Source organism: Eutrigla gurnardus (genome assembly GCF_963514095.1).
Source record: "Eutrigla gurnardus genome assembly, chromosome: 21".
Classification (NCBI taxonomy): domain Eukaryota; kingdom Metazoa; phylum Chordata; class Actinopteri; order Perciformes; family Triglidae; genus Eutrigla; species Eutrigla gurnardus.
Window position 1 is genome coordinate 8,579,125 of NC_139932.1, and position 27,223 is coordinate 8,606,347.

General features: G+C 43.1%; 1 protein-coding gene across 10 annotated transcripts in view; it reads left to right on the forward strand.

Annotated features, from left to right (window-relative positions):
• The first annotated feature begins 1,155 nt into the window (after nucleotides 1-1,155).
• magi2a (membrane associated guanylate kinase, WW and PDZ domain containing 2a) overlaps nucleotides 1,156-27,223 on the forward strand; it is a 180,908-nt gene continuing 154,840 nt past the window's right edge. For 4 of the 10 annotated variants that reach the window (XR_014599174.1, XM_084039017.1, XM_084039020.1 and 1 more), the window contains exon 1: nucleotides 1,157-1,648. Coding sequence is in view for 9 of the 10 variants with exons in the window: in XM_084039017.1 (XP_083895143.1) it covers nucleotides 1,345-1,648 (304 nt within the window). In the remaining variant the exon portion in view is untranslated. Of the gene's footprint in view, nucleotides 1,649-27,223 lie in introns of all 10 variants that reach the window. The other 6 variants (XM_084039022.1, XM_084039023.1, XM_084039024.1 and 3 more) reach the window with 3 other exon arrangements.

Genomic DNA, 27,223 nt, shown 5'->3' on the forward strand with positions numbered 1-27,223 from the left:
TCATTAACGACAAGAAGCTGAGAAATTCCTGCTGCCCTTGAAAAGGCGCTCAGAAAACACAAAGGCTCGGTTCGCAAAATACTTTGAGGTTGTTCAAAGAAATCAAATCTTTTTCTGTCAAGTTCACCTGAAAGGAATGATGAAGATATGTTTGAGACACTTCTGTAGCAACAGAGTATTTGAATGTGGCGACCTTTGAGGGCCGTTGTCCGACCAGAAATAGACTTTAATTGATGTTGTCCCAGTTTCAAGGGGAAAGGAATGACAATTTGGCTAAACCCCCCCCCCCCCAATTTCAGTTGAGTCAGTTGATCTAACTTTCTGAAGCGTACAATCTGCAGCATTTGAAGTGTCTGTAAGTAAATGTCAAAAAGAAGAGACATATTTGTGGTATGAAGAAAACCCTTATTATTACTTTCTGCTGCCATGCCAGTGGAAATACCGCTACTCTGCCTTTCTCTTTTCCTTTCCTTTTTTCCCAATGGAAAGCTGGATTTGGGAAAAGCCTTGCCTCTCTTCTCCTCCTCCAGCCTTCACATCCGGGTCAGTTGGGTTGGTTGGAGCTGGATGTTGCCTTCAGGTGTCCCTCGTAAACTTGTAAACTTCATCTTTTGAAGGTTGGAAACACGTCCTTAATGCATTCCAGTAAATTAGTTTGAATATAGACTTTATTCCTTTTGTTTAGCCTACACAGAACAATGTATGGTGCATATGGAAATACATTTTATTGGTAAAGGTGCAAAAACGAACTATAGTTATTTTTTAAATGGGATTTAATATCTGCAGGTGAGAGCAGTTGATTGAAGTTTTGGTACATTTTATAGATAGATAATCACAAGAAGTTAGTTTGTCAACAATGTTACACTTAGGTGTATTTACTGATATAACATTGACATCGAATGTGTGTCTATTGAATTAACCCGTGTTTTAACTTAAAAATTAAACTATATTGATTGTTAACTATTAGGGGGCCTCCACTCTTTCTCCAAACAACATTTCTCACAGTATCGGCTCAAGGTATCGCATGAATTCCCCATAATTATATTTGAATTTGTCTTTATGTCGTTTTTGAATACCGAAGCTGTCGATGCCGATCTTTGAGACGCCACGTGAAGGCATCACAAGTTGAGCAGCTCCCAGTTAATGCAAAGGCAGACTGATGATCCAGCTGCTGTGCGTGTGAGTGTGTGCGCGCGCCGACATGGATACAACTGGCGTTTACTGGTGAAACTGGCCACATTACCGCGTTACGGTGACGCCGGGGGACTTGAGACAGCGGTGAAAACTTCTTCCGCGGCCGCACTCATGTGATTTCTTCCCCCCCCCCTCCCCATAGTTTGAGCCATGTCCAAGAGCCTGAAGAAGAGGAAGAACCACTGGACCAACAAAGTCCACGAGAGTGTCCTTTGCAGGAATGAGCAGGGGGAGCTGGGGCTGGAGTTGAAGGGCGGCGCGGAGAACGGACAGTTCCCCGTCATCGGCGAGCTTCTCCCGGGCAGCAGAGCGCCCTGCCACAGCGGCAAACTGTGCCAGGATGAACTCCTCCTGGAAGTCAACGATACCCCGGTGGCCGGACTCACCACCAGGGACGTCCATGCTGTGGTCAAACACAGCAAAGAGCCCGTCCGAGTTAAGTGTGTCAAACAAGGTGAGGCGTTTCAACTTTTCATGCCAACTTTGACGCATTCCTTTTGTTTTTGTTTTTTTGTTTCGTTCGCAAACAAAAACCGTTAGCTTTTGACACGCTTTTGGTGTTTTGACAGCAGCGCTATTGTCTCCTCAAACTGATTGCCTCGTCTATGTTCGATGCGATAACCGACCACGGGGAGAAGATTAACTTTTTGTGGTGTGTTTTTGTTGTCGGGAGTCTTCTGTACTCGGATATGAATGTTTGTCCCGCAGTCGTGGTTGTAAAAAGGTGTTTTAGACGTGTTTTGCTTGTGTTTGCAGGGTCTCGTTGCTATGTGGTGTAGCTTTTAAGGGGGTGTGTTACGTTTGGGGCAGTCAGAAAATATAAACTCGCATTAGTCGGTTCCAGTTGTGCACAACTAATACAGTATAACACATATAATACCACACTGGTGCAGTACTGTAATATCTATACATGTCAGGTAGCCACTATAGGTCAAGATTACTGAATATCCTACAGCCTGGCTATAATAGCACTGATATAAACGGTAAGATTAGAAATGGATCAGATTAGATGGGATTGCTTTGTATCAGACTCCTTTTGAACTGGTCCCAGAAGCTTCACGTGCACACAAAAAAAGTTAATTCCTGTCCTTTAATCATTAATGTACTTTTTTGAAGTGCAACAATGACAAAAATTCTCTAGTTTCAGCTTCAGATTTCCTTTATCCTTGTGATAATATTTTGGGGGTTTGGGGACTGTTGATCAGCCAAAACAAGAAGTTTGAATATGCCAACCTGACTTTTTTTATTATTATTTCTGACTTATTGTCTAACCGATTAATCATGACATTAATCAACAATGTATAATGTCCGTGATGCAGTATGTGGAAGGTAACCCTCAGGAGAACTTTGTCGTTGTGAGTTTGAGTTCTTAATTGAAGAAAAAACACCCCTTTGAGTCGCATATAATTACAACGCAGACATTTAAGCATGCAATATTTATTATCCAGTATGTGCTAAATTAAGTGGGCTGAATTGGATTTTGAGAGGATATTGCATAAATATTAGAGCAAGTCCCTATTTCAACAATATAGGGATGTCGGGAGAAATGAAAAGTACCCTGAACTATGATCAGGTCACAGTTACTGAAAGTCCCCTCGGGATTTTTTTAAATTTTCCAGCGGGAAGTTCTGTGGATCGCTTAAGCAAGTGTTGTGGTTTCACTTTCTGGCACATGAAGCCAAGGTTGAGCTCTCCAAACACCCCAGAGTTGTTGAAGACATTTTTGAGTTGCACCCAGCAGCCAGAACATCCATGTTAAAGATTAAAAAAAAAAGCACAAGTCTTGTAAATCTTCCTAACTGGCACCAACTCCATCTCACGCTTCTTGACTTTGTCCGCTGAGTGCGCAGCTGTTATGTCACGGACACACTCGCCTGGCTGTCTCTGTCTTTGATCTTTGCATCTTTGACACCATCTTGCATTGTGACCAGAGACAGGGGGGGGGGGGGGGGGGGGTCTGTGGACTCTTATTTTTTGGGGGGGTGAAAAAACCCCCAGCAAAACCCTGTAAGAGGCTTTGGATCAAAGTGTCAGCCTGTGTGTTTGTATGTGTGTGACGGTGTGGATGTGGGTGTGTGCGTTCAGCATCACGCCGGGGATTTATTCAAGAGGCAGCCGAGCTGATATCAAACTAATGTGTTACTTTTCCCCATGAAATATTTATGTCCTCCAGTGATTGCCGAAGTGATTGATATTCTCCCGTTGCTCTGCTCATGTTTGCTCGATTGGCTGTTGACGGTGTCAGGTTGTTTTTTAAAATGGTTGAGATATACATTAGTCAACATGTACTAGTAAATATGGGGGGTGGGGGGGAAATACCCTTGCAGTGTCCTTACAGCAGGGCGTTGGAAACAGATATTTCTCACATCTCAGCAGAGTCGCGTTAACTCTGTGATAACTCCTCTCATTGTTATTATAAGCCAGGCCTGACAGATGTACACATGCTCCTATATGCTAGTCTTATGATTGTTTTTTTTGAAGTGTGTGCAATTAAAATTAATTTAATAGCTTATGTTTTATTGTTTTGTTAGCTCAAGAGCCACAGAGTGCTTCTGAAAACGATGTTCCACATGCCTATTAGCTGGATGAATGCAGCACAGCAGGGTGCCGTCGTGTAGGTGGGTGGGTCTGAGCTCAGACTGCCCCGTTAACAACTAAATACTATAACTCGTCTGTTGGGATTGCAAAAAAAAACAAAAAACATGGAGATTATTGCAGGCTCATTAATAGATCTGTTGATCAACACAAGAAAATAATCGATAATGTCAACAATCATTAGTTGTTGAAGTTTGCTGCCCAAACTGCAGTAAGGACCTGCAAGTAATTTACCATGTCAACCAAAGGCTCGTCAAAAAAGTTCAAAAGCTTCTGCCAGTGACTATTACTCAAGACGCCCTGTGATACATTGTTAAATTAATAGAAGCTTTATATAATATTAGAAAGCATTGGCTGTCAAAAGAAGCCACAGAAAGCATTTGAATGAGCACGCCAACATCATCTTTAACTGTCACATCCTGTTGAGTTTGTTCTGGTTTGTTGTTGTTATTATTATTATTATTGTCCGTTGCGCCAGCTCAAATTACCACGAGCTGGAACGAGCTACAACCATTTGGACACACTGGAGCAATTTCTGGAAATGATGTGCAAGTGCTTCCCAAGAAATATTATTCCAATCGACGGCACGCTGGTGATGTTATTAACGCCCCATAATGCAATGTGGGATAGGCCGCGCCACCTCACACCGTCCAAGTCCAATTGACCCGAATGGATGTGTCCACAACACTAGCTGAAACACACCCTGGAAGTGCTATTTAAATCAACCACAGGGTGGCGCCAAAACGTGAAAGGGCACCTCCCCTCACACTTTAAGTTCGATTGACGTGAAATTTGACACACGTCCTGGTGAATGTTCTTTTTTGAGGGTCAATAACCTCGTGAAAAGTTTCTGTCACATCAGACTATGAATCAGAAACTCTTTTTTTCAGTCTTCCCAAAACTTGGAGGAAATGTTTCATGATAATGTTAATACCATGTAACTGTATTCTGAAATTGCACAATTGGGGGCGCTACCAGTTCCAATCATGTGCGTGGGCAAAGTCAGACATAAATCAATTGAGAGGGTGTTCAGGTGAATTTATGTAATATTCAATGCCATTGGCTTAAGCTAGTAGTGATTAGCGTGCACCCCCCATATTGTAGTCATAGGGACGGCCATATTTCCCATCATGCTTATATTAGTAGTTTATTAAATCAGCTCTTTTAGGTTCCAAAATGCAAATGTTACTTTTGCTAGTGCTTGTTATTATTTGTAAGGTGTTATTTGTCGGTGGTCGGCGGCTGCTAACATGCCCAGCCTTTAGACTGGCGGGACTTTTGAGTGTGCAAACTCTGATCATGAAACAAATGCGTGCTTGGTCACAGTCCTTCACAGAATTCAACAAAGTGAGGTGACTTTGCTCGGCCTTGCAAAGCCAGAAAGCCCTCGCCGCCGCCTGCGGCTTTGATTTTGGTAGTTGAGCCGCTTCCTCCGGTTGAGCGGAAAAAGGGTTAGAACCCAGAATGTCCGCTTGAGGCTATATTTCTCCATTGTGCTTGTGCCTAATGTTGTTTTCCTTCTCAGTTGTACAGACAGTGGACAAATTACTGAGATTGAGATAAATACTGGTTATTTATTGGGTGTGCTTGAAAGACTTTTTGTATTTGTCAATACAATAAAAGGATAAAATAACCAGCCACAATGAGGGAACTACTGTTTCATATTTTCACTATTTGTCATATAGAGTGTACTTGAGTTGAGGTGAAGGTTTCGGTCAGAGTCGACTGTAAACAGAAATCTTCGCTCTCAGAGAACAGCTGCCTGGTATGTCCACTTCAACTGACAAACTGCCAGAAAATGCAGTGAAAACCTTCTCAGACATTGGGTAATAGACGTCCCAATAAAACGCTTGAATCATGCTTTGCTCTCCCTGAACCAGGGTGACTGACCCGTTTACATGCGTGGACGATCTTCAGACTTCTTTCACAGCCTTTTTGGAATAATACACAGAGTTCTCTTATGTGGCGGTCCTCCTTCACCAATGTCACGACTGTAAAAGTGCTGTCCTTTGCTCTCGGGATATCTCGTCTGAATTGCCAGCTTTCATTACCGTCTTGCCTGTAATTAAAAAAAAGCCAGACGATGATTCACTTTCTTTCTGTTATAGTGATCGTGAATCATGTTTATGCTTTTAATCACTTACTACGTACTTAAATATGACTTACATTCTTCATCCAAGGGCTCTATCCCATTTTTCACTCTCGCACAATATTAAGCCTGTTATTAGTCTCTGAGGTGAGCGTTAGATTAGGTTGCCACCAGCAATCAGGCCGGCGCTGTAGGACGTAATTAGGATCTACACAAAACACTGATGGGTATATAAGAGAACATAGGGCTCAATGGATTCTCATTAGAGCTAGACATTGTGGGGAATATGAGGATGGGACAGACACTACTGGAGTTTTGATGCCAGTAAAGGTCAGAGTTAGCATTTTTAACTTCATGTACAGTTGTACTTGTTTTCGGTGGATCCGTATATATCATTGGTTGTCTGCATGCTGTACATTTGCAGGATGACGTGTAGGATCTATGTCAGGATGTAAAGTAAGGTCAGCAGCAGGCACTGAAAGATGACAACAATGGCTGAAACTTCAGAGATGCTGATAAAGCTTATTGTCTCTGCTGCTATTTCTGGCTGGATTGTAACTGTAACGCCTTCGCAGTGGTCACCTTGCTTTTGTTGTTTGTCAAGAGGGAACTAAGGCACGGCATGAAATCAAACACCCTGATCTCCAACCAAAACCTTAAAAATAATGACATGGTATGTCTGAGAGGTCATTCAAGTTTCAGGTTTCAAAAATGCTATTTTTATTTATTTATTTGGCCTTGCAAACAATGCAATAAAAATGTGTTTCTTGGCGAAATGTGAGTTAAAATGTGGTGAAGGTAAAGTTCCATTTTAAGAGCTAGTTCTCACACACAGCAGGAAGAGCCTGTTTTCTTGCTGCTCATCTAACCAGCATATAGTATCCGTTTCTTCTAGTACTGTTCCTCCCTGCAATATTTGCATTGTACAACTGCAAATACAATGTGATATGTTTTTCCTGTAATTGATTCACAATAAATAATCTCCATAAGATTCAGATATGAAGAGCTATCGTTATAAATGAGCAGTATCTTCACATAGTAAGCCGTCAGCATCCTCCTTAAAGATGCATAAATGACTTTGCAACCAAAATGCTCGGTAACAAACTTGCAGCTTCATTAAGATCCACAGGTTGATCACAATCGAGGGGTTGGGGGGCCCCTGCGTGATAGCAACCAAGCCATTATGTTCAACAAATTAGAAGCTCCAGAATTCAATCCCCATCTGCTTCTTAGTGGGTTTTGTTTTTAATCCTCCAGGTTGGATTGCATGCAGGCAACTATGTGAACAATGCCACTTTCATTGCAGCTGCTTGCAAAATGATAAAAAAAAGCACATAGATCACAAGTGTTCCTCATCCATTCTCTCTCTCTGCGTTACCTGAGATAATCTGCATGAAGAGTAAACACTGAAACTGTTGCTCTCGTTGTAATTCATAAATATTGATGCCAATGCATCGCAGTAAATGAGCTTTATGTCTTATACGCTGCTACTTTCCCTCCATCTCTCTCTCTCTCTCTCTCTCTCTCTCTCTCTCCATCTCTCTCTCCCTCTCTCATACACTGAAATGCCCCAGTTCAGCTTCCTGTTTCGGCTCCAGTGGAGGATTAATGCAGCCTGCTACGGAGGCTGTCACTGCCTCTTTCACTGCCACTACGGCGAGAAGCTCTTACACAGGCTGTACAAACTGTATGCTGATTGAGCCTCGCTGGTGCAGGTGAGGGCGGACAGTTCCAGGTCAGACGAAGCCAAACGGTTACTGGGGAAAGTCATTACAGCAGCCTGAGCACAGGGAGCTTTAAAAAGGCAGAAATGGCAGCACCTTGCTCGATTTTAAAAAGATCGTTTTAAGCTAACAGCTCGGCTCTGGGCAGCTGTTTGAGGCGATTGGCTGAGGTCAGGCATCGACCTCCGGTAGTTCAGGTCAGGATGGACCAAATCAGGTGACCAGTACCTCAGCGAGCAGGGACGCCTGGCCAATCCTAGCGCTTGAATGCTACACAGGGGGGTCTTCAAGTGAAAAGAAGTGGTATTCATATTGACGCTGATGGTTGGTCTGTTGGATCACCACTTTGTTCCAGAGTTAATATATCCTAGCAGGTATTGGACAGATTGCCTTGAAATGGGTGGTCGTAAATTGGATCCTAATTCAATAACCTCCATCATAATTTGCAATCATTTTCAAGGATTTTTGACTGGAATTCATGATTCAGAGGACTCCAAGTCTACGACAGTATGTATATAAGGTTACAGTCATTCTCAAGTCACTTAACAGTATAAATATAGTACATGTTCACCGTTTCATACCAAATCCGAGCAGTGTTGTATCCAGCTGTGAGTGTTGTAACACACTTTGGCCTATTCAGATTGCAGACATGGTTTATCTGAGATTGTGTTAGATTTAATGTGCAAAGGGAATTTGTTGTACTGTGTTTTCTACTCTTATGACCTAGCCAGTGGCCAGACACCTTTTTGTCTTTTTGCTAATTTGTGTTTATTAGGTACAATTTCTGACACACACACATTTTTCTTCAAAACATAATAAATATCTGTGCTGCTTACCCTGGGCACTTGGTTATGTTTAAGATTTAAAAAGAGTGGGGACTAAATATGAGGAATACTGAAAAAAATATTGTAATTTAAAACCCATTTACCCCACCTAAACGTGTGGCTTAAACAGCCACCTGCTCTCTGTTAGATTCAGAGTGCTATGAAAACCAAGTGTGCAGAATGGTTTATTTCCAGAAAGTTTCTGAGCGATGGAGAGGGAGAGCGTGCACGTAACCATAGTAACTCACTGTCACTCCTGCATGCGTGTGCACGGTGTAAGAGGAGAGGCAGAGAGGCTGACTGAGATCACTCTGATCCGCATGCATGGTCTACAATATAATCCTGTAGATGTCTATATGTCATATTTCACCCTGATGGTTTAAATAACTTGCTGTCTGTCTGTGCTATACTGTTCTATGTCTACGATCCAGTCTGTGTTTTTCACTCTCAACTAGCAGTTCAAGGAGGAATACGTTACCTGACCCCAGCCTTGTGTTATGAACATTCTAATAATCATGCCATGGCTGAGTCACTGTCTTGTGAACTGCACGCTGTCTGGAAGCCCCGTATTTGAGCAAACATGTACGTTAAAGCAATCTAGGCATCTTCAGCTGATGTCAGCTGAAACTGAAGTCAGCATTATTTTGCCCCAAGATAAAATTGTGTTGCAGATTAGGAATCCTCACCACAAAAAAAGTCCATACAAGACCCGCACCAGCTGTTCGGTACAGCTCAAGGGAGAACCAGTATTTTATGATACTATCACGTCAATGGTGCGTGTCCAAGTAATGGGATGACTGATGTGAGCGGTGATGAGTCCGGACCGGTCACTGGACTGTTGGGGGGTTTGAAAGACGGGATGGGGGCAATCGTTGTGTTGAGTCAGGAGCACGGTGCTGCGTGGGAGTCCGGTAAGGATTCTCAGTGCAGGCAGACTCATCCGTCTCCTTGTCGGGGTCCCATTGAGAGTGTTAAGTAGCACCAGCAAGTGTAGCACTGAAAGTGTGATACACTTACAGATACACACAGACGTCTCCGGGGCTTTAGCGCCACTTACCGCATGCTGTCCAATCATGCTTGACAGAGGTTCGGTGGAGAGATCCTGTTGACATTGGCTCTGTTACACTGTCTGACTGCCAGGCTCACCTCTGGGGACAGGTGATGATAAGGCACACACACACACACACACATATGAATGTCTCTCCCTCCTTGTCAACATCAGCCATCTGTTGTTGTGGCAAGTGGAAGTAGTCCAAGGACTGAGAAATAGGATGGCTGCGTCCTGTGCATTGAGTTAACATTAACTGCATGTATCAAGCTGCCTTTTTATGGAAAGTAAAGCATTATTTTCCTCTTTAAACAGTGGATGAAGTCTTGATGACCTTCTCCTTTATCTCTGCTCTTTGAAGGGGCGGTGGAGCAAAAAGAGACTGAGAATAGAAAGGAGCTCTTTACCTTTTTCGAGACAGTGAATAATATATGAATGGCAGATGGTGTGTAGAAATAGTATGTGTTTTGGTATTTCTTTCTGTTGTCCCACTACTTCTAATGCTCCTTTGTATCCGTGCCTTTCATGCATCTGACTGGGTTTAACTAAGTCAGCTGCTTTGAGGCCACATGCAGCTTGATTTGAGTCATTTTAGTTGGATTAAATCTCTGGAGACCATGAATGTCAATCAGAATTCTTTAAAATGCAATATGGCATGTTTGCCTCTGCATGTATGGCCGAGGAGACAGAGATTATAGCTTCACGATGGATGGAAGATTTTGACAATCAAACAATATACGTTTTTTTTCCGTTTTTTTTGCAGTGTGAGGATGGAAATTATAATGAATAAAAGACAGACTGTTTACTAACCTGCCATTTTTTGTCACTGACATTGACACATAAGCTGTTTGTGTTGTATTTGGAGCCCCTAATAGTGAATGGTTCATCTACAGTGTACTATATATTTACTGTTCACACAGGTATGCTCATTTGTCACCACGTAAGGTCTCAATGACACCTCCCGTGTCCAAGAGATGAGATGTCTCTTCCAGTCTTTGCGACACTCCATGCTGTCATCTTCAGTGCAGCGTTATTTTTCATGCATGTCGAGCAGTCTTGTCCTGAGCCTCCTCCAGGCCTCTTCTTCTACCAAGACCCAATCAAAGTCAGACAGAGGAGTACTGCGGACCCAGCAGCCCTGTAGGCAGATGATGAATCCTGAGTAAACATCAGGGTTGAGAAGCTGAATCATTAAGTGGCTATATGTATTGCTGTTGTGCTGCTTCAAAATGTGTTAGCTGCAGCCCCTCCATGTGATTCTGTAGAGGGAGTTATTATAAGATTTCATGTAATGTTGGGAGAAGTTAATATTCCTGCACCCTCAAACTGCCAGTACATATAAACGAGATCTAAATGGGATATTTTGGAGCGAAGGCACTGGGGAGGGTGAAATTGGCTGACCTGCTAACGGAGAGAAGGGATTATTAAGCAAACTCTTCAGCCCACACGCTAGTTGTTGCTGATTCGCCAAAAAGGGAACAATCAATACGGAGCGATTAAAGCCCTTCTGAAAGCCGCTGTGGTTGGTCTGTCCTTCTCTGCCCGTCTCTTGGCATAGATCAAACGGTTTTGTCTTTTTATTCTGTGTGGATGAATGCGCCTGTGTGTGTTGGAGAAAGTATTTGTGAACATCTCAGTGTGTTTCTGAGTGGATTACGTTTGGACCGGGATGGATTTTTTTTTTTTTAAGGTTAATTGGTTCTATATATGGTGGAAGATGACCAACGAAATGACAACACAGACAGTAAATCATAGTTTTTTTTTTCATTTTTTATTTTTTAAATCAATTATTTTAATAATTATTGCATTATAGATAAGCTTCATTGTTAGGCTATTATCAGGTATATTGTTGCTTTTTAATTATAAAAGATGTTAAACCAATTAAGTACTTGCATCTGGTTGCTATGATACAGAATATCTGCATAAGTTAAACTGTCGACACATGGTAGAGTCCATCAGGGAGCTCTGGATGAAGGGAAGGGTGAAGCACATCGGGACGACGTACCCGCCAGTCTGCTTGGGTTCATTGTTGCTGTTCAGCACTTGTAGCCTACGTGTAGGATGTGACGTTTGTTCCTTGTGGTTTTTGTCCCGCCCCTCCCATGCACAGGGTTTTTCCCAAAGTTTACATTTTTTCAACTTTCAGTGATCAGAAAAAAAGCCCACTCCTGGAACAGCCCTAGTTGATTTCTATTAAAAATAAGAAACCTGCAAAAAGCCTAAAATATCCATTTGATGATTATATACAGTATGTTATGATATTATGCTTTGAAATCAGACAATAAAAACAGCCGTGCAACAGTTGGATTGTGGATATTGTTGGTAGTACTGGACCACCGACCCCCTGAATGAAGTCCACATGGACCACCAGGATCGCTGAAAATAAATGGAGTCATCCAGCAGTTAGCAGGGTAGTTGCACATTTTTTCAATAATGAGACGATCACTACATCATTGTCACTGCTGGATGACTCCGTTTATCTTATATTTAACAATCCTGATCGGGTCCAGGTGGACTTCAGGACCAGTTTGCATCACTTCCTAGGACCGCACATCTCCGTGATCCACCTGACCCTGAACAGGCTGCAGTACGTCCCCGACCCCAAACTGCTCGGCGGTCGCTCGCCACAATCTGTCCTTCATCTCGACATCTTTAGCAGCGCTTTGCTTTGAGTGACAAGACGGATGAGCTCCTTTGTATATATTTTGGATGTTTGTGTTGTCTACGTTGTGTAGACCTTCCAACACCTTCCAAAAAGTTTTTTGATGGATGAAGTAGAAACAGGGAGAACATGCTCATCTAGCTCCCTGCCTACTAGTCCATCAAGACCATTAAGGTTCAGTAGACAATTTTATATCATTTGTTTAATCGGTAATAACAACAATAATCATTCATATGTCTGTCTTAGCTGGTTGCATGGCAACTAGAGCCCGACCGATGCTGAATTTTTGGGTCTGATCTTGATACCGAGTGATAAATAAAGTCTGGGCAGAGCCTTCCAGTGTGTGACTCCACATAAACATTGTTATTTTTACACAGGAAGGTGTATCATAGGCTAGCTGTTTCTCCCTGCTTCCTGATTTATTGATCTAACTGCAGCCTTACAGGCAAGAATTGCGGTCCAAAGCTGACAGAGCAGCAGTCTGTCACAAAATAAAGAGCCTGCAATAAGACTGTAAACAAGACATTGATTTACCGCCGGGCATTATAGATCCTACAAGTAACGATCAGGCACATTATTAGCATGTCTATTCAATAAAACCTGCCACTGTCTCTGTGTTGTACCAGTCAGGGCAAAAACAAGTCTGTGCACCGATCACTCTGCTGCTTGAGGCCATTATTGGCTAGTTTTTGACTTTTTTGGGATTCTTGTCAAGTCCTATACTAGCCTTTAGCGTCCTCTCTGCACCCCGTTGGTTTTGCCTGCAGCGAGGTCACCTCCAGCTGCTTTAAGCTGCTGGCGGGTTTTTACGTATGCAGCAGCGTCTCAAGCTCTTCCTTTTCTTCCCTCCCCTCCTTTCCTGCTCATTTCATCCCGATCTCCACTGGGAACTGAGAGTGGCGTGTTTAAATATGTCCAGGAGATGAAGAGACTTGACTGCTCAGCTCGGCCCGTCTGTGCGTGCGCTCGCAGACATTATTCATGCCTTAACCGCCAGCCAAAGAGCAAGGGGACCTCCTGAAAGACAGCCATGGCCATGAGACCGAGAGAAACGCACCTGATGCTCAGTAGATGCAGAGAAACGAGGGAGGAAGGAGCGTTGACAGTGAGGGGAGGTGGGCGGGACTCTGCTTGTCACTCTGCTTGATTTTAATCTGATTGACAGCCATAGCAGGGCTGTTTTCTGTCTTCTGTCTTGGTCCATTATATGGAAGACACATCTTTGGCCATCAGCTTGCTTCCTTTGTCTCAGATTTGATGTCTCAGTTGTACATGATTTTCAGTCTCAGTTAGATTTCATTCCATTTAAATGAAAATTGTATTCAAAAAAGGATATGCGCTACAGTAACAAGGTCATCTGTTTGCAGACATATGAAGCATAGTTTTTTGGTGATGGAAAAATAATTCAAATTCCACTGAAAAACCAAAGTGTTTTCCTCCCCAACACAAATTGAAAAGCGATTAAGTTATCACATATTGTTGTTACTTTGGCTCGTTTCTATCGTTGCAACTGATTTTCTGTAGCTGAGTTACAACACAAACACGTTTTACAAGAGAAGAAAATGAAAACCAGGGATTGCTTGAATTTGATTAAACGTCCATCTGATTCTCAGAGGAATAGGAAATGGATGAAGATAGTAAATGATGCATCTTGGAGAAAACAGACCACAGGGATTCGGTGGCTCTCTTTAGAGTCTGTGTTGGGTTTGACCGCTCTGGGCTCCTGTAGTAGCATGGCGGTGCAACATGGCGGACTGTGCAGAGAAGGCCTGCTCCAACACGAGTCTTAACTTCAGGTGATAACACACAAATGAAATCATAGCTATGACTATTATTTCTGCTTATAGATCCCCAGAAATGCTGCACACTGGCAATAATAACTGTGATTATCGAGATGTGGAACAGTGTATCCAATTGGCCAATAATATATTTATGAGGTATTAAAACGTTTTAAAAAAACAATCTGTCTTCATTACAGTTAAATGAGTCACATTAGTCATACTTTGGCACTTTTAATATTATGTAAAATCAATCTGGTGTTTTTATAGGTATTTACAACATATTGTTGTCATATAATGTACCTGAAGTATATGAAACTACTTCAGCGAGACAAAGATCTGTTAATTTGCCATGTAGTCGTAGATGTTGATGAGAAAGGATTTATTTGTCCGTGTGTTAGTTTCCATGCGAGGAAAAGAGCTTTGAAACTTGGCAGCGTCTCAGTCAGATCGTCTTTTATTTGCTGGCAAACAGTTCGACTACTAATCTTTCAAATGTGGCACACAGTCAGACCCTTAATTCTAAATCTCCATCTCTACCCATTTGCCGTGTCCCGTTGATGTCCGCGCCTCCACTCCGGTGACACATTTACGACTACGGCGAGTGTTGCAGGTCTCCGTTGCGTCGAGGATGACAATGTGAGGGATTAATCTACTCTGATTGCCGTGGCAATACCCGCTGCCTCTCTCTCCATCCAAGTAAACAAAAGGAGGGAGAAGGGAGGAAGTAAAATCTGTCGGCACACACCGTAGCACACAGACAGTAACTCCATAACCACAACTGCTTATTATTGTTATTGCTAAATGCTGCTCAGAGTAATCGCAGCATTTCCAAACACTACCTCTAAGCAGACTATAATACATAATTAAAGCTACAACTAAACCAATATATTCTTTTCTTTTAATCAAAGCAAGTTGGCTGTTTGGCGGGGCGGAGGCATGCAGCCACGAGGTGGTAATTCTAGTTTAATATCATTCTAAAAGGATCATCTCGGAGTTTTGGACAATACAAGGATATTACAATACACCACATTGGACTGGGGGATTTAAATATAATGTTTGGAGGCCGTTACACAAATGAAGACTTTTACCGTGTTTCTAAATTGTAAGCAAATGTCACCTCATGGTGGCGTTGAACACTTGGACTATGGGACTTGTCCTACACAGTGATGGATGACTAAGACTTAATCTAAAACCAGATTGGTGGTTAAACTTGCTCCCCTGTGTTAGATGGCTGTCTAGTTTGATGCCGGAGTAAAACACAGAGGGGTCTTGGGGCCTCTTGGCCATACTGTAGTGTGGTCACGCTCGGTTCTCTATAACCCACTGGCTCTTGGCTGTTATTTCCTCCGATGTGCTCGGTTTCTTTAAACATTGATCTTATACTTCAAGAGTACGTTGTCCAAAATATGCCCTGTTTCACTCTATCCTCCAGCGACGTTGAGTCAGACATTCTGAGCTCGGTGATTGTAGTGGAGAGCAAAACTAAGCCGTTGATTTGAAATCTCATCCCGCTGCAGGCTACTGCCAGATCCCGCATCCAGTCCCGAAAATCGTATCTTGAATTTTTGTACCAGGGAAGAGTGCATTTGCAGCCAGTGATGACGAGAGTAGTAATGTAGAACCCCCCTACAAGTTCTCCTGGCCTCCAGGCAGCAGAGCCATGCTGTGCTGCTTCTGGACCACAGGGAGGTAGGAAAGGCACCAGGCAGCCGTCTGGCATCACGTCGTCCTCATCTCTCCCGTGAGTCTCTACAGGACTGCTGTTATTCACCACAAGGTATGCAGTAATTAGACTGAGGTCAAGGGAGTGAATGGCCTCTCTCCCTCCTGTCCCGACGCAGCATCCTTTCAAGAAGTGGAACGGCAAGTCAAGTGTTGCCTGACTTCCTCCAACAATTAAAAAAAAAAAACCCTCCCTTCACTCCTGTGCTTCTGTTTGCACTCTGCCTTCATTAATATCCCTTTCTCTAACTCTGCCGCCCCGTTCGCTGATTCTACCCTTGCTTTTCATCATGTGCTCTCTCTGTTAGGGCAGTGGGGGAAATGGGACTGAAATGAAATGAGGAGAATAAAAAGAAAATTGACGGCACAATTCCCCTCCTCTGCGAGTTGAAGCCTGCTCCTCGGCCGTAAATGTGGGATTTGTTCCTTTTTAGTCTCTTTAGTGGAACTACTCTGAAGGGTCACTGTTTACAGCTCCTCTGTCTGGAATTCATCTTAACGCTCATATTCATGCACACGGTTGAAAACGGCCACCTGAGAGACTATGGCTCACACACTGAATAAGAAGCTTTTTTTCATTATCTCGCCTTTCCTTAATGAGCCTTTTCTTCACAATCACTCACTACGCTCCATTTATTTTAGATTCTTGTGTCATTTCGGGTCAAACCGCTTTCTTCTTTACTGCCTCGATGGTGCACGCCACTCTCTTGCATACTCATGCGCTGCTGCTCTTTTGTTGTGTCGGGCTCGCTCAGGGCCTAACCTAGACCTCTGTTGGGGGAAACAATGTGATGAACACGCTCTATTTTGATGCTTTTTTATGCTCTCTGGCACCTTATTTACATTCCAAGTGCATGTGTTCATAACTGGAAATGTGACGCGTGGAACGAGATGATTTGTTTACTTACTAGTTGTTGGTAATTATTGTTTGTATTGCGTAAGAACAAAATATTTCACAACTGCTATTATGTTTATTGACTAGAGAACATTTATTACATTTATAATGATAACAGTGTAACTGTTACTCAATTACTATTGACTATATACGGAGTACAATGTTGAAGTACTTGTAGGGAGGGCCTTTTTACTGCCCTATGTCTTTTTCTGACAGCTTTACTTTGCAGACTATTAAAACTAAATATAATCAACTGATAAATTATGTATTATTATAGATTAAACTACCACCATTATATAAAGTGGTTAAAATGAGCTCCACCTTTCTTTGTTTAGAGACCTTTGCCTTTCTCTGTTACCTACTATTGCTTATCACACATTACATTTGTTTGTGTCTCAGGCTTGCATTTTAAAATTATATTCAGGGCTAGCGTTAACATATTCGTGGCTTAAGCCCCGCCACTGGACTAGCTTGTCTTTTTCATGGTGGTATATTAGCTTGTTTCAAGCATCTTGACAGTCTGTCAATGTGTCTTGACCTAACAAATGGAAACAATAATAACTCTACGACATACAAGACAGTAACAGAACACAGAATGGCTTGATAGTCCATTTTGATAGACTTCTCTGAGCTCACACGGCCATGCACCTCGCTAGGTTTGCTTTCTCAAAAAAGTGAATTATGAATGCTGTGGTGGAATTCAATGCTGCACCCCAACACTGGCTTCTCTAAGCTCGTTAAAATGTCCAGTAGACTCTGGCTTCAGTCCAGTGGCCCAGAATGCCTCTATTAGCCGCTCCTTCAACCCACAGACTGACTATTATATGAGCCTCCCCTGGTTCCTGTGGCAGACTGTACGGGTTTAGCCTGGCCGGGCCATACTTCTAGCTATTATGATGAGTGATGGGCCTCTATTATTCCAACTTGAAAGTGCCCATTGTTATTCTGATTAGACGTGGCAAATGAGGGCTGCATAGCCGGGCTCCCATCCTATCGCTCATTCATCACTCATCCTCTACGTCAACTCCCTCTGCTTTTCCATCCTCTCCCATGTCACTTCCCTCCTCTCTTCCTGTGCCAGTGGGCGTTGTCACCCGGACCTCATGCAGAGAGGCGTTGCATGGTGTTTTTTCCCCTGTATCTGTGACTATGACTGCTGCAGGAAAAGTCCTGGCACAGAGCTGGTCCCACATGGGGGGCCCAGTGCCAGCTTTACCACCCCTGAAAAGATGCTCAGCTGAGTAAGAGCCTGGCTGTGTGGACATGAAACGAGTAGTTGTGACCTCCACATGGGAAAGAATGGGTTAATAGGCACCTGGCGATTGTGGGATAAGGATAGGCAGACAGAAAACCATTGCACCACTTGCTCCACCTACATGTGATCTTGTATCATCAAATAATGCATGAATATGTCCAAACCACAGTTTAACCCCAGGTCCTTATATGTGGAGTGCAGTGGGTAGCGCTTATAGTGATCACACCTGTCTGGGCAAAATTGATCACAACATTTGACATTTGTATATTCATCCAGGGAAACAAAGTCATGAAACAGACTGTTTGGTATTTTACTGGTGAGCTGCCAAGTCTTGATCCTTCGCCACGGGCCGGCTTGGGACTCCGCCGGTTTTTGGCCGGCGGATAAACGGCGCCCTTTTGTCGGAGCTCCTCGCTCACCCGATGAGTGGGCACGGAGGGTGGCGGGGCGGCATTTGTCTGCATGCAGGACTGCAAGCAGGTCACTGTGATTACTCCAAGCAGCAAACATGGGAATTAAGTGGCTCTTTGTCCTCTGCTTTTGTCGGTGGAGAAAGACGGATTTAAAAAATAACTTAATCGAAAACTCACAAATCATCGTCATGAACATTTGTAAAACCTTTCACCACCCAGCCCTTGGAGAGTATCTGTGTCAATCTTTTTCCTCTCTGCTACTCCGGCATGAAATTCAGTAGGAAAGTTCAAATGCCACCAATAGCAGCACTTATGTGGAAATGTCACTGAAATACACAGAAACCTTTTTCTCCCTTTTATTTTTACCCCGAGTAGTTTTCACAAAGCTCCCGGATGCCTGTCATATAATGAGTGTTTTGCATCCTGCTTATCTGCTCTGCACATACTCTGACATTTTAACAGTAGGGCTACAATTCTGGTTTATTGCCAGTAACCTAATCTGGTCCCATGGGACCCTTGTTTACTATGAAGTGGCCCCCGAGCCTGCAGCTAGGTATGGCCGTCGGTGCCTACCGAGACTTCCACTTCCTCTAGACTGTCGGATCCAATGTGGCCTTCTCTCTTACACCTACCTGTATTCACCTGACAGGTACACACTGAACGTGCCCGCTTCAGTTAAGTCGCACGATGACCATCTGTCTCTTCGAAGCGCTTTTCACTCTCCACTGAACGCCTCTCATGAGCGCCAGAGGATGAATCCGTCGTCACGCGTTACACTCGTTTATTTTGCACAGTGCAACTTTACCGTCGCACGCTGGTTTATGAGGGAGATACGGTGCATTCTCCGTATGTGTGCACATCTGCATGCACGAAGTAAGCGCTTGGAAATATTCCTCTGACTGCCTTTGGGGATATATTCAAGGAACTTAAGGAACACAGTCCCCAAAATAATTTGCACACCTTGTGTGTCTAACGCGGCATGCTAGTGACACATTCCCAGTCAGTTTCATTCTTACAACATGTTATTAATATGCCAAGGATGCAGCGTGTGCCTTTTTTGGTGCTTAGTTTCTCATTCCCCTGCATCCAACATCCAAATCCTCTCATCTTACAAGCGCGGTGCCCTTATCAACATGCCAACAGTGTAAGTTAATCCTCGTGCAAATAAACACAAACACTGTGCCTCTCTCTATCCGCCTTATTCACAACCTCCCCTCAATTCATTCTAGCAAACAAGCTCCCTTCCAGGGATGTGTATAAAGTAGCCGGCAGAGTACAGACTTGGCACATGGACTCTCCAGCTCTGGCCCGCGGTACTAATGAGGTCAAACAGATATACACAGTTCCCTAAACATCTCTGAACAAGACAAGGCGGCGCAGCCACCGTGCAGCCCGGAGGCATTTCGACTTGTTGTATAAAGCCGTTCCCACTGTGGTTTGGCAAATTATCACAGCAGCCCGGCCTAAGGCGTGTTGAGATTCATGTCTTAACCCTAAGGAGAGACGAAGAATTTAGTGTCGTCTCAAAGTTTTCGGGGGCCTCCAGGCTGGAGAAGTGGCCACCATATGCACATAAAACTCTTTATCCAGGAGCCGTGCTAAACCGTTTACAGCCAGCTCATGTTGGAGCTGCTGCTCCCAGTCATTCATGGTCCGGGTTTAAAATATATAGAAAGTCGTTTTTTGTTTAGATGTTTGATGTCACTGCCGGATATTTGTGTTGCCAGGCTGCAATTTTAAATAATTTATATACTTTTGGCTTAGTTTGTATATTGTTCAATAACCATTTGTGGAGTTTTACTAAAAAAGAACAGGCTCAATATTATGCAGATGTTGTAATCTAGTAAAAACATTATTTATTCAGATTTGTTACATTTCTTTGATTTCTGTTTTGCTGCTTAATGAGATGATGCACGCTTAATTACAAAAAGAAAAAGTACTCTGTTTACCACTCAAGTGAAGCACTTATCAGGCCTTTCTACCAGCCTGTCCTGTGCAAGATTGCAGAGGATGGAGCATAGCCCAACGTTTCTTTGAAGAAATGAGAGCTACACCCTCGACGGGTTGCAGGGCCTAAATATCACCGGAGCGCCACTGAAACTCATGCAGACAGGGGGAGAAGATGCTCCAAACAGAAGTCTTTCACATGTTACAGGTGGTTAAAACCCCACAGCTTCATTCAGCCTTGTACAACTCATTAATAGCCATTGTTTCTGATCACAGCACCTGCTTTTGAATAGACTAAGGCTGAAAATAATTGAATTGAATAGATGTCTACTGGTGTGTACACTATATTGTGATGTTTTAGTCTTGTCTAATAATAAATACAAGTAAATACATTTTACAAAATGAATAAATACATTAAATCAAATATAGGGTTAGGGTTAGTTGACGACAACAATGGCCAGACTCAAGAATGAACTGTTTAGATTTTGGGGGTCAAAGTCACTGTGAACTCACTAGTCACATTTATGGACATAACTCAAGAATCATATGTTATTCATGACAATTTCCCACAAATATCTAATAGTTGTTAACCTAAACATTCCTCAAGTTTCCCTGATTACATGCTGTTGCAGTGTATGTGAACGAGCTGACATGAAGTCAACATGGACCCAAGCTGTTGCCGAGCAATGCAGTTCCGCTGCAACGGTCTTTATGATAAAATGAAGCGATGACATTTTGGACAGGCACGAATGAAGGCATGCAACCACGAGCTAGTAAATCTAGTTTGTGAATGTGACCTGGCGACCTCGAACGCTCACAAAGCTTCAGGCAAACCTCCTTCCCCTCGTTTGTCCACTGTCAGCTGTTGTCCTCATTGTCATCATTTGTCTCCAGAACAGAAAAAAGTGGAGCGCTCGGAATGAAGGTCAACAGTTTGTGATGACGTATTTAACGCTGATTGGAACACAACTGAGAATTCACAGATTAAATTCACCACTGCTTTGTTGCCAAATGACACTTTGGCATGAGTTTTACAGACTCTGTCCTTAAGGAGTGTCTTGCCCCCCCCCTCTCACGAGTCAAGGGAGTCACAGCCACTGGAATGTAAAGAATGCAGTTGTAGCGAAAACAACGGCGAGTAAGCACTTATGACAGATGTGCAACCTCATCTAAGCTTTAGAGGAAACCATCCAGGCAGTATATTGTTTCCCTTCTCTTTCCAAAGAGTAAGACCGAGAGGAATTTACATGACAGGCGCAGCAGCGCCACAAGTGCCTGCGGCGCCGATATCTCCAGGTTAAATGACAGTTGCTCTGTAGCATCTTTGAACAGAACTTCTGTTCCTGGAAATGAGCCAAATTCCTCTGCCTCTCACGCAAGTGTTCATATTCTCAGGTTGCCGTGGTGCTGCGTTGTATCTTCCACTCTTCCAGCAACAAATCTCTAAATTAAGGTCTGTGAGCCAGAATTTAACGATGAGTCATTTTTAAACAGACTGTTGAGATTTAATGAGGCATAACAGATTGTACATTGAGAGAACGTTTCCCTTTTTTAAAGATTTGAGACAGTCGTGTCTTCCATATTAAATACTCTACTCAGAACATTACCTCGTCACTTTACCTCAGCCCCGTGTTAGGGCTGATGTTTAAATGGCACCCGAGTGTGTGTGTGTGTGTGTGTGTGTGTGTGTTTCAGACCTGTCTCACGCCTCTCATGAATCTGCAGCGTTCAAACAAGAAATGCTGACCACACATGTCACACATTCAACTCCGATTAGAGAATAAAGTTAAACGTTGCTTTGCACCTGCTCCCCTGGTGCTATGTCACAGTTTTTCAGGGTAAATGATCCCCTCCATCCTTCTGTTTGTTGGCTCTTGGTAGCTGCATAACACCGTCCCAATGGACTGCTTTAATACTGTCCTTCCCGACCTTTTTGTTTTGGGACCTCTAAAAACAAAGCAACCCCTCATCATAGATTGTTTACCAGTTGTGATTGGTTCAACATTTTTATGTGAATAATTATTAGAGGTAAAATTATCTACTCAATCAAACAAGAAAGAAAGTCAGATTTGAAGAGAAATAATTTGGTGTGGCAGAGTTTTACTTTTTCTTTTAATTGATCTGCAATGCCGTCATTGCAGTGAAGGAATGACGCAATCGACCCAGAGATAAGTCTTTTTTATTAGACACGCTCTTCTTCTTGTCAAAACCTGGCAACTACCTTACCCACAATGCAGCTTGACCATCAAAAGCAGCCGCTAATGTGACCTTGAAAGTTAACATCAAGCAGAGACGAGGAGCCGGCTAGTTCGAACTCCACAGCGCAGATATTTGTCATTTCCAAACTCGTCTTCTTGTCTTCAGATCCAACTGATTCAGACTCAAGTGACATCACATGAGGCAGTTTGTCAAGATTCACGCAGCTCCATCTGGAGCCACAAAAGTCTTTCTCATATGAACAGACTTAAGGTACGTAGGTATAGGCGATAGCGCTTTGTGCTGCTAGCTACTTAGTTTACACATAACAATGAAGGTGTTGCTGGTGGACGGTGTGTCAATGGAACGCTCCATGTCTCACGTACTGACGAGATTTAAGTTTACTTTAATGAAGTTGTTCAAGTTTTGTGTGTAGTCACATTCTATATACTTTCTTTGTAATTGTCACTCTAAAATGATGTTATTGTTATCAGCTATATTCATTCAGTCCTGACGCAGGTTTTCCTGCCACAGCGGTCCTTTCACGCTATTCATTCATCCAAGACAGACGAGTATTTATCTGGCATGCCCCCCCCGGACGGGCAGATAAATCACCAGCGCGACAACAGACGACTACAGGCTGTAAACTCATTAATAAGCGCTTAGGTGTCGGGATGAACTGAGCAACAAAAGTCACTTATTTACTGTCCGCTCTTTTAGTGACTCATTTGTGTATTTCTTTTCTATTCTTTTATTGTTGACTGCGCCCATGGTCTCGAAGCTCTGAAACGTTCAAGAATGATTGCATTGATTCAGGCTGAGCAATTGCCGTCTTGGGAGTCAAAATAAAAATTTGCTCACCCGTCTTATCTCCCTCCTCGTTCTCGGTGCTGTGACCTCCCTATCTCCCGTTCTCACCCAGGAGAGAAACAATGAGACGGTCTCTGGGTTTCAGCTGTGAGGAAATCTGTGTGAGCAGGAGGGTTTGTTTTGTTGTTTTGCCCGGGAAGCAGCACATAAGCCATTCATTCCCTGTCTTGCATTTTCTTATTGGCTTAAAGCAATTAAAATCTTTTTGCAGCAGAAACAGCTCTCCCCAATTCAAGTTTTAGAGAATGGAGACAAAAAGACTGTGTCCCATTGCCTGCTAGTAAATAAGAATGCTTACCTACGGAGTAACAAACAGTTTGAAGGCAATGCACTGAATTCAGAGCGGTGCTGCCAGGGGGGGGGGGGAGGGAGGGAGGATGCACAAATGCTCCTAATTTCCCTTCAGAGCTGCTTAGTACTCAGCTTTATATCAGCATACAGCTGTGAACGACTACACACAATTTCTTAACTTTTAAATAATGAAGCACAATTTTTTCCCCACAAAATGTCGTGTTGGTTTTGTTGACAATGATTGAACATGCTCTCCTTGTTGAGTACGGAAACCTTGGCATATGGTTTCCATCACGTCCTATCGTTATTTCTGTGCTCATTAAGTCAGTCAGCGACACAAAGTGACATGCCCTTCGGATTGGATATTTAAATCACAGAGCAGTAGAGGCTGTCAAAGTGAATAAACTTTGCAGTGGGGGATCTGTCACATTGTGTTTGTTTTGATAGGCATTAGACATGAGGGTCGTAGACTCGTAGTACACAATAAAATGCACCTTGAAGTTATAATAGGTTGTACTGGTGATTAGTGGTTGGGTACACTGTATTAGGCTTTGTACATTGGTTTCAAATAAAATTCCAAACATGAATTTTTCGCATGGTGCTATTCCATACAAAGTCAATGCAAAGACCTGAATTTGTGCCATGCCATGCGAATGATACGACAGAAATGAGGCGATTGATGCAAATTGTTGAGTTGAAATATTTCAACTTGTGACGCCATTAATTATGTTAATTACTACAGACACAACTAAACTATGTGTATAAAGCACCGACTGTACAAACACCTTTGTTGCTGTCATATTTATGTCTAGATGCTGTTATTTTAAGTGTTGATGGAGGAGCTACAGTGTTAGCATAGCCTACCTCCGATCGATCCAAACTCCATTCAGAAAACAAGCATTTTAAAAGGGATTTGCTTATTGTCTTGCAGACAGGCCTAATGCACTATGACTTCGGACTTTTTACAAATTGTCGTCATTATGCAGTTACTTTGGCATCATTTTTATCCATTTAATTCAAACATAATAGTTTATTTTGGGTTCCTACAGCTGTAGTAAACCTCAATTTACTTTGATACTTACATATTACCAGCTTGGACTGTCTGGTGATGGTTTATATCAAAATATGGCAAAACTGTGGCAACAAGTTTTCCCTTGACAGGGCAATTCAACTCCTGCCAGTGTCCACACCAGTCACTAGAATGTAATTTTGTCAAATACATACCTGTTAGTTCTCTATTTTTGGTCCTTTGTGGGTCTATTTTAGCTCACGGCTGAGGCTGGGATATGAATAAATCTCACAGATCAAGGAAAATTAAAAAAAAAAGTGTGTGGTTCCATCCTAGTTTAGTGATAACAGGGCCTCAGTGGCTGTTCACCTGACAGCACTGTGAGGAGAGGTAATTATCACGCTGCCAAGAAGTGAAGGAAGCAGCACCGTCTGCGTCTGCTCTGGTGTGGGATTGTTACGCCTGACCTCTAAAGCATTCTGCCACACATTTGGTTTCGTGGTGCTTCAAAATCAACATTGAGCTCAATTATTTTCTTCTTTAAGATTTTTTTTTTCCCACAAAAGATGAGAATCCCTTCCTTTTTTCAAAGTTGGAACTGGACGGGGCCAGAGGAAATCTTAAGTTATGCTGATTCCTGCAGGTTTTCCCTGGGGAAATGTACTTAATATCTCCCTCCATTACCGTAAAGGTGACAGTTATGCAAATAGAGCAAATCTTAGGGGCCTCAATTAGGGAGGATGAGAAGCTCTTCTGTGTTGCAGCCACGTCTTGTGATTAAGGCTGATGAGAGATTTTTCTTTTAGCCGGGCTAGCAGCTTAGCTCTTGGTCTTGCAGTGCTTATCTGTCGTTCAGCCTCATCTGTACTTTGCCTTTAAAGCTAATTAGCAAATGTTTGCATGCTAACATGCTAACCGAAGATGGATGAAGTGGTAAACATTACACCTGCTGAGCACTGCTGCATCTACGTCCAGCCCTACGCGGCCGCCAGCGCTGCTGCAGATTCCTGTTTTCACCTTTTTTTTTTTTTATTCATCCAAGGAATGTCAAATGAGCTTGCGGCCTTTTTTCATCAAACCCCGGTTTGACAGTCACACGTGGGAGTTGGACAGCGTGGCCATGCACTCCCGCTGCTGGCCCGGAACTGGAATTTCAGCTGGGATTCAATCAGGCCGAGATGCTGCCCTCAGCAGATCTGATTTGGAGAAGGTAGTGCATTCTAAATTTCATCTGACACACAGGGAGGCGGGCAGGTCGGCCGGCGAGCTTTGACACCAAAGAGCCAAAACGGCGTCGGATGTTTCTCTCTCACAGGAGAATAAAGTTTTCTGAAAAATGTCAAATGGTTGCAGGCTGTTATCTTTCCGTGAGTTCTGCATCTTGTAACCTTTGCTGTGGCTACTTTTTTTTTTTTTTTTGCCGGTTGAAAGAAGGTCACACTCCCAAAAGCTACACACACACACAGTTACAAACACTTCTGCCTCACGTGTTAAGGAATTTTGTATCCTCTTCTCTGAAATTAAATTGCATTTTAATCTTTATTTGGTGAGACTTTTGCCTTCAGAGCTAAAGATTTCAAGGTTCAAGCCCATCCCTTTTATCAAGGACATTTTTGGTAATGCAAGAAGTTCTTTCAAAGGTCAGCTGTGGTGGATACATTTCCTCACGATGCATTCATGAATCTGCTTATATTCTTTCCTGCATCATTGCAGCCTCATCGGGAGATATACTGCAGTGCATGGAACATTTCTCATATGAGAGCATTGAGTGTTATGCATTGTATTGTATGGACTCTACTCCCGGTTTAGAATCTGGCAAAGGTTTTTCTAATTCACCAAGCAGCTGGCACTGTTAGTCAACTGCTTCTGGCCCGTGTCGTAGCATGACAAATCGTTTTAACTCCCTGGCAGACTTGTCTTTTTTTAGTGCTGCAATAACACACAAGTGACACATACACACACGCATTGATAAAGCATGCAGATTATGCAGGCTCACACCCACCCACTCACCCACAGTCACATTCACTCCGGGGAACCTCATGGTCGACGTGGGAACCACAACCTCAGCTTGACCCCCCACCATCTTGAGATTGCTGGACACCTCCGTTGCTTCCTGGAAGAGGAAGCGCTCTCTTCTTGGAAATTGTTATTCTCTGCTGAAAAGAAAGCATATGCTGGAAGTGACTTTTCTTTAAGCCTTTCACTCATTCATCCCTCTGCACTGAAAGCATTAGCTCTGCTTCGTGAACAGCGTCCTAAATCCCGGTTGTTTGCACTGGTTATACTTAAGTCTACACCTCTTTGTCTTTGTAGAAAAAACATGTAATAGAAAAATCTGCCTTTACAAAAAAATCTGTATTGAAAAATTGCACAGAGATGTTTCATTTTACATCCATACCCCCCTAAATCTGTTAAATAACTGCTTTCAGCTGTAATGTTTGTTGCAAACCAAACACTTAAATATTTGCTCGGCTCTCCAACCGTAACAGCTCCCTTGAGACCCCCCGAGGCATCGGCATCTAAATGTATACCGTCTCACTCTCTGCTGGCCGCCTCCTGCGTACGCCGTGGTCAGCCACCTCCATTCATCTCCATAATCTTCAGGCTTTGCGTGTCAGCATGTTGGTACCGTCACATCATCTGTCGCGGGTTGGAAGTGATGGGATGCTCTCATCGCATCGTAAGAAGTTCCTCGCAGAGTCGAGATG